The following is a 12,163-nucleotide window of genomic DNA, read 5'->3' as shown; positions in this document are numbered from 1 at the left end:
GAAGTGATGTAACTCTGCTTCAAGCTCTTCCTTTGGAAGACCTATTTTAGTTCATCATTAGGTTTTGCACAATCGTCCCAAACCTGTTCATCTGTGAAGCTGCCAAAGTATTCCACTCTAACATCACTGAAATTACTTACCGTTATTCAAACACTTGAAATTTCCTATGAATTTTACATATTCATATGTAGGTTGCTCTTTTGGATCTATTGTTCCTCGCAGCATATGGCAACAGAATTCTAGCTGATTTTTTGCTGAGAAAAGAATAAACAAATTAATAGGCTACATGCTTGATGAAGCGCATAGGCAACATGAAATGGAAAGCAGGAATAATTAAGCTGCATACTTATTGAGATACTGTAAGTGTTGTGATTACAAATGGCTACACACTCGGCTTTTAAGTAGGGTGATATTAACTAACCTAAAGAAAAGGAGAACTCCTTTAGAATTTGTGCATGAAGGGCCTGAATGCTAATGACATAGAAAACCACTGAAAACTAGAGCTATTTTAAAGAAGTAGCTGCCCTAAACTTAAGTTTACTAAAGCGTGCCCTTCCAAACCCCATTAGGCGACTATGTTTTCATTCTTGCCAACTGCTACAACTGTCTAAATAGGAGCTATATAATCAAGATGAACATTTCTAATACATGGGAAAGTCAGAGTGAAATGCAATGCAATGCTGAAAATTTTACTCTTGGCGGGGGGCACCCCATAAAAAAGTGCTTCTGTTCTTCAGGGCTCACCCATATGTTTCTGCTGAAATAACATCAGAAGAAAAGAACTGATCACATGTGATATAAAGTAGATTATTTTTAACACAACTACTGTACTGGTTTCATCTGGGGTAGAGATAATTTTCTTCAAAGCAGCTGACGTGGTGCTGTGTTTTGGATTTGTGACTAAAACAGCATTGATGACACAGGGATGTTTTCGTTACTGCTGAGCAGGGCTTACAGAGAGACAAGGGCTTTTCTGTTTCTCACGCCACCCCACCAGCGAGGGGGCTGGGGTGCACAAGAAGCTGGGAGGGGACACAGCTGGGACAGCTGACCTAAGGAATATCCCACACCATATGATGTCATGCTCAGTATATAAAGCTGGGGGAAGAAGAGGGAAGAGGGGGATGTTTGTCTTCCCAAGTAACCGTTATGCATGATGGAGCCCTGCTTTCCTGGAAATGGCTGAACACCTGTGATAGCAAACAGTGAACAAATTCCTCATTTTGCTTTGCTTTTGTGTGCAGTTTTTGCTTTACCTTTTAAACTCTATCTCAACCCACAAGTTTTCTCACTTTTACCCTTCTGATTCTATCCCCATCCCACTGGGGAGTAAGCGAGCGGATGTGTGGGGCTGAGCTGCCTACCAGGGTTAATCTGCAATAACTACTTACATTTTAAGTATTCTGGTGTCAATGAATCACTTTCCAGCAGATGAGAAGACAATATTTTATAAATTTCTGAATGCTCCCCCTCTGGGATAAAATTAAATACACTCTGATCCACAAGATCAGACTGAAAGGAAAAGATTTAATAAGCATTAAACTAACACAAGACGTACAATGTCACAAAACCTACTATTTTAATGCAAAACAATTCCACAGTTCAGAAGAACATTACTGACTCAACAAAGCCACCTGCTGGAATACACATGAATATTTTGCAGGAAAAAAATTTCACTTTGATCTGTCTTAATTTTGACATTGCGAACCATTTAATGAAAAACACTATGAACAGAGCAGATACACATATATGTTAAAGTACAAAGGAGCTTGTATTAACCTCCCTGGGGTGCAACAATTCCAAGTAAAAGAGTATTTTAACTAGAAATTATCAGATGTTGTTCTAGGGCACTGTAACCTGTTGGTGGCATCCAATACTTGGAAATGATATCTTGGACAAAAGCCAGCCCCTCCCTACTTCGTATCAGTTATTATGTTACCAGTAATTATACCAATTGCAACTGATTTTATGAATACTTTTTATAATCAGTTCTGCAACTATGTACACAAAAATGGGAACAACAGAGATGAATGCAATAAAATTGAATAAATGAACAACTGATTATATGCATAAAAGCATTTGATTAAGTATTCAGAAAAGGGGGATCACAGAATGTTTGTTTAGAATATATAAATCACACCTAAAAGAAAAGAACAAATGTGCCTCTGAGAACTTGGTAAATTCAACTTAAAAAAAAACACCCAACCAAAAAATCACTATTACCTGACCATTTTAAAATTCTCAGGCTGCTATCATGCATACCTTAGGGGAATTTGTGTTTTGCAGAATCATTTCTTAAATATACCACTCCAAGTTTTACAAAATACTCTTATCACAGTAAAACAACTAGTCTTTAACAATAACTTGTCCTTCTCTTCTAGAAAAGAACTCACTGTTTCACTCAACAATTGTTTGCATTTTTGAGTACTAATCTGCCTCATTTAGAATAACATTATTCAAAGGTAACTTTAAAAACCAGAATGTTAAATTTACCAGTGAGCAACACCACCGACATTAAAGATGAGTGAATGTCATAAAACCCAAAGTATATACCTAGCTTAAAAAGCAGAACCAGTAGCAATGTATTTCTTATAGGAATTCTTTGGCAACAAAGGAGTAAAAAAGTAGTTTAAAAAATTTCAAGGATATAGCTCTTTAGAATACTCTTCTGACTCATGTGGAGGCTGTGACAGATGTGAACTCTAAAGGGTCTCCTGCAGTCAACTACGTTATTTCAGTTATGTTGAAGAGAAACTGAGACTAGCCTGGGTCTTCATAATCCTGCCTAACAGAGTGCCAACTGCATTCTGTACTTCCAAAGGAAATGTTTAATATAGGAGGCAGACCAGTAGGAAAGAGTTGTGATGAAGAAAAAGAAGCAGCATTAGAACAAAGCATATACCTGTTCTAGAATACCAAAAAGGCTAACAATTGATTAGTACTCATAGCTGAACACCATCCATAGACAAACTGATAAGTTACTGAAAGCAATTTGTACTTACTGGCAAATGTTCAAGTAAGGGAGTTATACTTTCAGACACATATATTATATTTCCATCTGTCATAATTGCTAAAAAAAAACCATCAAGAGCCTGAAATTAAACATAATGGGCAGTTAAATAAAAAGAATCAGAGGATATTAAAAATGTTAATCTACATTCAACATGGAAAATAATTTAGACCAATTTTAGTTTAGTTTATTATAGAAAGGGAATGCCTTTCACTGCTAGAACTTCTTAGCCTTGCTTTTACACTATGAGCATTACAATTCCCACACTGTTCTGTTCTTAAATAATCTGTGGTTTCAGAAGCAAGTCCATATAAAGTTGGCTACTGTTTCCCCCACCTCCCACTCTGCCTGCCTTTAATTTTTAATCCCATCATCATTTTAAACAACAGAAAACTCAGAAAAATAAGCTAGAGACAAAAGTAAGAAGAGGTGGAAAAATTAAGAGAAGGACAACTAAAAGAGGAGGTGAAATCAATGAATTCAGGTAAATCTCAATATTCCCAATCTCAGTAAAAGAAACTTGTAGCAAGATTTTATTGAGACTTGAAAACTGTGAGATACAATTCTGACTGCTTTACCTTCTGCTTAACTCTAACTTATTTCTAATTAACATAACAACTATCTTTTATTTGAATGCTACCAAACATAAAAGCATGACAGAACTGTATTTCTAAATAGGCAATTTTAAAGCTCACATCTTCGAAAATATTTCTTATATTGTATTGTTCTAGCTTTACAGTCACCAGTTGCGGACACATATTTTGTAAGAGGGCTAGAGAAACACCAAAACCAGCTACAAAAAAAACTTGAAAACCAGAAGCAACTACTTCACTAACTTGTTGGAAAAAATATGCAAATTCACCACAGAGGATTTTTCAAAACTTTAAGTACAGAAAATCAGAGCTTTTTACTTTTTAAATCTGTCTCTCAAAGAAAAGGTTTAACTATGGAATGAAAATAAAAAGTGCTTGTTCATTTACGTTAATAACTTTCATTTACCTATTATTACAAATTGTTTCACTAATAAGACACAGATGACTTATCCTCATTTCGAAGGAAATGATAGCTTATACTCAAAGTTTAGTTCTAGTTGTAATCCAACTATTCATGTAAACTTCTTTAGCAGAGTAATGCTCACACAATTTTTGGAAAGCATAACAAGCAAAGAAATAAAACACTTTATTGCTCAAGTCACGTGGATGTGTTGAGCCTTTTTTATAATTAAGATTTTAATTTATGCATAACAACTCTTTATTTAACTAGTACCTTCCCTATGTTGATATTTTAAAATATCCACTTTACTTTGACAGTAAATATGTTCACTTGTGGACTTGCTCTGTTGTAACGTTTTATGTAACTGAAAATGCAGTTAAACTGCTTTGCATTACACTGCATACACAGGAATTCTGACTGTTCATCTTCATGAAAACGTATAGTTACAATTAAAATTAGAAAAAAAAGTTATGTCATCAAACTGAAAAATTTCATAATGGAATGACTCCCTGTGAGGAAATATTCGACTCCCAGAAAACCAGAAATAATATACCTCTAACATTAACTGTGTGAACTCTTCATTACTAAGGAATGTCGGTTTCCAGTCCTGTCGAATCTCACTGGCATCCGATTGTGCAGTAATTTCTACAATCAAACATATATAGAATATAAGGATTCACACTTCCAAACGCTATTATTTTCCCACTAAGCAACATATACACAGTAGGAAATAGCAGAAGGTTCTCCAGTCTCCTCTGTTGTTCATTCATTATACATAGATGTTGTTCCTTAAAAACAAAATATAAATGTCTTCCCCCCAAGTCATAATTAGATTTGTCCTCTCTTTCCTTCTATCCGTTCGTGCTACAGTCCTGCCAGACTTTAAGGTAATGCTGAAGTTAATGACAGCAAGTAATGGTTTTTAACAATGGAAAAAGTACTCTTTCCTCCGAGACTATAATAAAATGTTTTATTAAGAGTGTTGTTTTCAAAGATTTAGAAAGCCAAAATTCCTGATCAGTTTAGGTCATGAAATGGCTAATCCTCAGATATCTTGGCCAATCCTGGTCATCCTAACCTTTGCACTAAAAATTGTCACTGTTCTCCTCTTCCCACTCTTTTCTGTAAAGAAATAGGTTACATTAAAAAACGAGTACGTTTTCAACAAAGACTATTAAGAGCTGTATGACAGACTCCACTGCAGAATTACTCTGAGTCATATGCAGAGATGAATTTTGAACAGAGATCTCTGTAGGGTTTAAAAGAAATATATAGATTAACTACCCATACATAGGTGAGAGAAAAAACAGCTGCTACGCAAAACCAGACACCAGGTTCTGAAAGCTGATGCTTCCTTATCAACTGATAACCAAAACAACAAGAAGTGAGACCGCACAGTACTTCAGTTTTGATGAGTAACAAGGGTATCACAGAAGTACTGGTTGTAATAACAACTTTGAACAAGTAATCATGATGCAAGTATTTAGATGAATTGAAAGAACCAAACCATGTCTTTAAGGCTTTTGATTTCTAAAGGACAAGTCTGTACAAAGGCCGTAAGCTAGTTTGTTAGTTCAGATGGCTCAGAAAGCACAGAAAACCTGAAATTGAGTTAAATATGCAAAGGGCTGGAACAGTTCAGAATTTTGGTTCCCAGACTGAAGGGGTAAACCTTTATGACGGAGCTTTAGACTTAACTAAAAGAACTGTAAACACCACCAATGTCATGCAAAAAACTGGCAAGAAGCAAAGAGCTGCAAGGAGGGGGAAAAATATCAACAGATACGCCGGACCAGAATTTCCAATGATCAGATCTCAAACAAGGCATAAATTGATCAGGCTTCTGCTATCTGTTTTGAAATGGTATCACAAAGCAGTAATAGTGGACTGGAAAAAAAGAGTAACCTAAGTATAACCCCAAATCTAACTTTTCAGTCAGAACAAATATATTGAACACTTCAGGGCAAGTCAAAGGACATGGAAATGAAAAGCTCTGCCATCAAAGCAGCAGCAAAATTCAAGGAACTCAACGTATTCAGTCCACAGGATGCAGATAATCTCCACTTTAGAACTGGAAAAGTCTGATTCATTGGCTCATTCGGGTTCATATAAACATCTTACTTCAGAGTTAAAAAAAAAGTCAGTCTGGCTACTGCAATAGAAAGGATTTATACTAAATAACAGCTGAAGTTCAGGCCTTTAACAAACCACTCTGAATTATCTTGCCACAAGTACAGGTGTTCTTTTACACTTCCTGTAATTAGAACCAGTATGATATTGGAAAACAGAGCCAAAGTAACATGGAAAGAACTTGTTTCATCTGGTAACTTCAGAGAAATGCCTGAAAATTCTGGCAAAAAGTCGCATTCAAAGATAAATGGCACTGAGGTCACGTTCCTGAGCTCAATAGCAGACAGAGGAGCATAACCAAACTTGCACATTAAACTCCAGTCTTCAAAACCTGAATCTGAAGCAACTCTGCATCAGCACTGAACATCCTCAAAAGAAACTGCCAGCTGGGCCAAGATCTGTAGCATTTATCTGTGGGATGTATGAATATCAGTCTACTAGTTGCAATCATAAGCAACGAAATTCTTCAGCATTTAATAATTTTCACAAATTCCTTGTTTACAAATTCAAAGGAAGATGATAGGCAGCATTAGCCAAGAAGCAGCTCTCAGTAATATAATTTCAGTGTGTTTAGCCTGCTGGTTTTTCCCAATGAGAAACAGAATCCACGCTGGCCAATAACTAGCTGAGATAGTTCATCTGGAGCTGCCGCCAGAGTACCAAGCCTGGCCAATGTGGAAATGGTCCAGAAAGAACCAGAAGCTACGCAGTTAATCAAAACCTGGTGGCTGAACACAGTAGGATTTTCAACAATAAAGCAGCTAATCAGTGCTGAACAATTCATTTATTGCTAGGGTCACTCTGTTTTATTATAATAGATCCAAGCACCTCAGGAGGCAAAATATGCTTCTGACCTTTGCCAACATTTTGTCCAAAACATTTTAATGTAAACCAGTGCAGAGCAATGCTACCAAGCGCTGGCAGCCAGAGCATTAGAGACCTTAGTATGATATGTGCAGTCACACAAAGCTGCACCCTGTCTCACCAGGTGAAGGTCAAAAGCGCCATGCCCTAAAAGGCACCCATCTCCAGAGCTGCTTTTTCCCCCTTAATAATTATTATTTTAAAAAATAATCTCAGAAAGCACTTTGAAGAAAAAAGTATGACTGGTTGTTGGCTGGCTGACACACATGTTCATTCTACACTCTGTATTTTATGATAGGAATCATCAGTACAAGATAAAGTGATTTTGGAACAGAAACGTTTTCACAAAGGCCTTAGAACCTACAGAACTGTTTTTTACAGAAAAGGAGCCTTCATCCTGCTTTTCTTTTTGTTATGAGACAAATGTATTCCAGAGAATTAAAACAGCATAATCAATATTTAGTTGGCAAAAACCCGCAAACTTATGAATTTGCACACAAATTATTCCCCTCTCCCTTTCGATTTTAATTGTTATGTTTACCCTTTTAATGGCACATTCAGTACATGTCTGCTGCTACTTGAAATGTAATACTAATGGAAGACGCATGCTAGAGCATGGAAAAAATATTTATCATACCTTAACATACCTTAAACTGACACACATATTGTTGATCAATACACACCTAGGCATCCACATTGTACGTAGTTTATTTTATAACCTTATAGCTGATTCTTTTGTCCCTACTGCCTTCTAGTTAGTATGCATGCTCAGAAATTACTCATGGAAACGGGTTAACTGCGAGAGAGTTCCTTTTCTTGAATTGTTAATCTTGTTTTTGGCAGTATGAACCACAAGGTGCCATATTAAGAACAAGTGTAGGAGCAAGAACAGGGATTTTTTATATACATAAATATCAAACAGCCATAAATAAGTATATGCTAGGTGGAAGAAATTTTTCATAACAGAAATAACAATCTGTAATGAACTTCAGTACAACTTATCTGGGTATATCCCACCATCAGCTGATGCAAACAACCAGAGAAACAAAACACAGCAAGGATGTTCAAAGACATTCACTGTTTTGACATTTCATATGACAGTTTACAAAACAACAAACACATGATCAGGGGACTGAAGCATCTCCCTTATGAGGAAAGGCTGAGAGACTTGGCTTTGTTTAGCCTGGAAAAGCGAATACTGAGGGGGGGATCTCATCAATACCTATAAATATCTAAAGGGTGGGTGCCAGGATTATGGGACTAGGCTCTTTTCATTAGTGCCCAATGACAGGAGATGGGGCAATGGGCACAAGTTGGAACACAGGAAGTTCCACCTCAATATGAGAAAAAACTACTTTCCTGTGAGCGTGACCGAGCAGTGGAACAGGCTGCCCAGGGAGGGTGTGGAGGCTCCTTCCCTGGAGACATTCAAAACCCACCTGGACATGTTCCTGTACCCCCTGCTCTAGGTGTGCCTGCTCAAGCAGGGGGGTTGGACAAGATGATCTCCAGGGGTGCCTTCCAACCCCTACCATTCTGTGATATTCATTGGTTTATACATCAGTGGATATGTCTTGAAAATGGGAAAGTTCGGCTAAAAGTATATTTTCTGGGTTTTTTTTCCAGCTAAAAGGAAAAAAGAAAAAGCCCATGCTCCTGCCCTGTATGCCCACTGCATGCCACCCTCTCTCATCAAACAACCTACTCAATAACACTTGCTGGAGACCACAATGCCCTATCACCTTATCATCTTTGTTAAAGCGGCCAGTCCTGTAGATACCTGACATGAAGAGAGGGAGCAGTAAGTTCCCTTGGACTAGCTTTTTCAGTGATTTATCTTGCTTTATGTGGAACTTGGATCAAAAAACCAAATGTTCAAAACAGTCTTACCTAAATATCAAAATAAGTACTTCCAGAAAGTACTTCCACTGAAATGGATCAGCAGTTTTCCTGTGAAGCAAAACTTTGACAACCTGCACCTGATGAAGCAACTATATTCTAAAGGACTCCATCTACCCAATCAAAAAAATGTCAAGGTTTTTTCAAATATAAATGCTTTTCTTTATGAAACAGACTTCTTTGACAACCATGGGACAAAAAGATATTAGTATTGAAACATATTAGCAAAACCATAGTTGTATCTGCTACCTAAATTAGGAACTTAAGAATATCTTTCTTCAGGACCTCTTTAAATTTTTTTACAATTTCCTTAAAGGAGCTGCAAAGTTGTTAATGTTTTATGTACTGAGTGAGCATCATTAAAAAATTTAAGGATTTACACTTTTTTTTTTTATTTTATTGTTACAAATATTTACCTTTGTGCTTCCGTAAAAAGTCAATGCTCTTCTGCAGTACAGTGGATTTATCCATCTTCCGAGCATTACCTGGAAGCATGGAACCCAGCTCTTTGATAAGTACATTAAACTGATCTCGACGTTTCTTTTCAGACTTGTTTCTAGACACTCTGAAAAACAAAACAGAAAATGTTTTATAACAACTATAAAACTTTCTTGTAATAAGCTGCATAGTACTGCCAGGTTCCTGATGCAAACAGCCCCTTAAGAATTTCTGCTGTGAGAACTGTAACAAAAACACCTAGTCCGTATCTCAGGCACCATTTTTGAAGAGTTGCTTCCTCCTTCTCATGGAGCGGTGCAGCTAAGCCTTTGGAATAAAGCTCTCTTTTAGAAAAATACAAATCATTAAACCACAGTTATAAATACACAACATATCTGAAGAATAACAGTAAAATAAATGCTGTTGAGTAATATGGTTATTTATAAAAGAATCTCATTTTTAGTGTTTAGAAATCACCCTGGTAAGTTCAAGTGTACAAGTATAGGACATTTCTTAGCTTTAAATAACTTAAAAACTTACCTTTTTGCTTTATCTTTGTCATCTTCTTCCACCAGCCCATCAAAAATGCTTCCATCATTTCTGAAAGAAACAAAAATAAATAAATGTTGGAGTGTAAAATTTCTCTCTTGTGGATTCCAATCGCAATGAATGGGGGGGAGAGGAAGAGGTCATTATTTATCATCTCCGTTACATCAAGAAATCGAAGCACTGTTTTACTGTGATTTCTCACAAGGACCATCATCAATCACCTGAAGCCAAGTCTGCTCTAAGTTCTCCTTTTTGGACATTTACTAAAGAAAAAACCAAAACCCATTACATTTCTGACACATCTCAGAAGTTTTTTTTGACTATTTCTAATGAGAACTTACAACCCTATGCAAACACTTAATTGAACACTAGTTAATTTTATTTTCCTATGTTCTTGATTATTTGCATTACCTTACCCTTCTGAAAACATGAGAGAGGACATATGTAATTTATTTTTACGTATTGGTAACTTCCATTCCAATCATTGGAAATATTTATAGTAAGAAAGTATATTTTTCTTAAATACTGAAGTATTATTAATGAAGACAGCTGAGGAATATGTTATACTTCATCCATGTATGTAACTTTATAAATATACAATTAATATCAATGTTAAACCATGACAGCAATTACTCATTGTATTTACTTCCTCACCATGTATCATATAACTTTTCCTCAGCTTCACAACTGTCCATGTACTGCTAAAGACGTATTAAAATATCAAAATGAGAACATGTTTTCCTCTGAAGATGCCTCAGTATATTTCATACACCACCTTTGTTTCATTTCCTTTTGTTTGAACAGTAAAGTCAGAACTGATACACATTCTTGTTTTCCAAAACTGCTGTATAATGGACTTTCATATTTTATTTCTCTAACTTCTTCTGTCTGCTTTCAGTCTATTTAGTGCTGTCCACACTGACCTCTGCGTGTTTACCCTTAATTTTTTTATCCTAATGTTTCCTTCCCTTAAGGCAAGTAACCGTCCTTCTAAAAAGCTTAGGTCATCTCTCTGATTTAAAACTGATAAATCATCAAGCAACTGTACGTTACTATAAGCAGTGATGTTACGAAGTAACTATTTTGTATACTACTACAGAAACAAAGCCTTTAAAAGGAATATATTCAAAAGGCTGAAGTTTCAGTGAAATGCCACAAAACTTCACTAAAATTTACATGTCTCAATCATTTTAGAAGTTTTACCCTTTGCTTTTATCGTTATTTATTTTGATTGGGTTTAATCTTCTGTAGATTTGATGCAAGTATCATTTCCTGAAGTTTCAAAAATGGTAATATACAGAATATTAAGGACAGATGTTCACCTAAGCTGCTAAGAAAGTCCAGCTCAAGGAATCAAGTAGAGAACATGTCTCAGCTATTACTTTTCCTTTGTAATAGGTTAACAGGTCACTTTACTATCACCTCCAGCACCCCTAATCATTTAGATGTATTTGTTTTCCTTAAATATTGAAGTACAAAAAAAAAATAAATCCAAGTACACATTAAAAACCAGCTCAGCTTGCACAGATGCTGTGCCACAGCTGAAAACAAGTAATACATTTTACGATTAATCTCAAGCAATAAAAATCATAATTTCCAATGACAACAAAAGAACACATCTAACAACTACCAAAATAACTTTGTCAAAAATAGCCAAAAACTGACTCTTCTTATTTTTTGCATAAACTAATATTCTGTATATATTATCCATAAGAAAAATACTACTAAATGAAGTGTTGAACAGTATTTTCCCCCAAACTCTCAGTATCTATTAACATACCTGTCTGCAATGGAGCTCATTTTATGGGTACTTATGGTAAAAAACATAACATATCACACTTTAGTCTTGTGGTAGACATTTGTACGTTTGCCTGTAAGAGAAGAAAAAATATCAAAATGTGACTCTGGAGGGGCAAACAAGTTCTTTATTAAAGCATACTGAAGTTTTCATTTGCTCTACAAGCTGCTCTTAAATCTTCCCCTCTCCTCCAACCTTCTGCTCTGCTCTCCTACCTTCTCTAATGGAGTCTCCATTACCATCATAACCTGGACCTTATTATCTCATTTTACATGACAGAGAGTTCAAGAGAACATTGTTTTATTAAATGCCACGATAAACAACTCTGGACTAAACCAATATAAACCTTTTTCTGACTCTGACATCAGATACAACTTTTCATCTTTATTTTACCTTTTAACTAAAACTCTCATCATTCTGAAGGCTGACCAGATGTAAAATACACTCCTCAGTTGTAATACGTTCTATTTAGAAATTGTGCA

General features: G+C 35.9%; 1 protein-coding gene across 5 annotated transcripts in view; it reads right to left on the bottom strand.

Annotated features, from left to right (window-relative positions):
• The window catches only part of CLOCK (clock circadian regulator), a 63,601-nt gene that overhangs the window by 18,941 nt on the left and 32,497 nt on the right, over positions 1-12,163 (bottom strand). For all 5 annotated transcript variants that reach the window (XM_075091450.1, XM_075091449.1, XM_075091452.1 and 2 more), the window contains exons 6-12: positions 11,664-11,754; positions 9,875-9,934; positions 9,313-9,461; positions 4,557-4,648; positions 3,003-3,092; positions 1,392-1,512; positions 141-254 (exon numbers count right to left, since the gene is read on the bottom strand). In XM_075091450.1, the coding sequence (XP_074947551.1) occupies positions 141-254; positions 1,392-1,512; positions 3,003-3,092; positions 4,557-4,648; positions 9,313-9,461; positions 9,875-9,934; positions 11,664-11,710 (673 nt within the window). In that variant the 5' untranslated portion in view covers positions 11,711-11,754. The remainder of the gene's footprint in view (positions 1-140; positions 255-1,391; positions 1,513-3,002; positions 3,093-4,556; positions 4,649-9,312; positions 9,462-9,874; positions 9,935-11,663; positions 11,755-12,163) is intronic.

Source organism: Phalacrocorax aristotelis, chromosome 4 (assembly GCF_949628215.1).
Source record: "Phalacrocorax aristotelis chromosome 4, bGulAri2.1, whole genome shotgun sequence".
In the NCBI taxonomy this organism is placed as follows: domain Eukaryota; kingdom Metazoa; phylum Chordata; class Aves; order Suliformes; family Phalacrocoracidae; genus Phalacrocorax; species Phalacrocorax aristotelis.
This window is presented reverse-complemented; position numbering and strand designations above follow the sequence as displayed.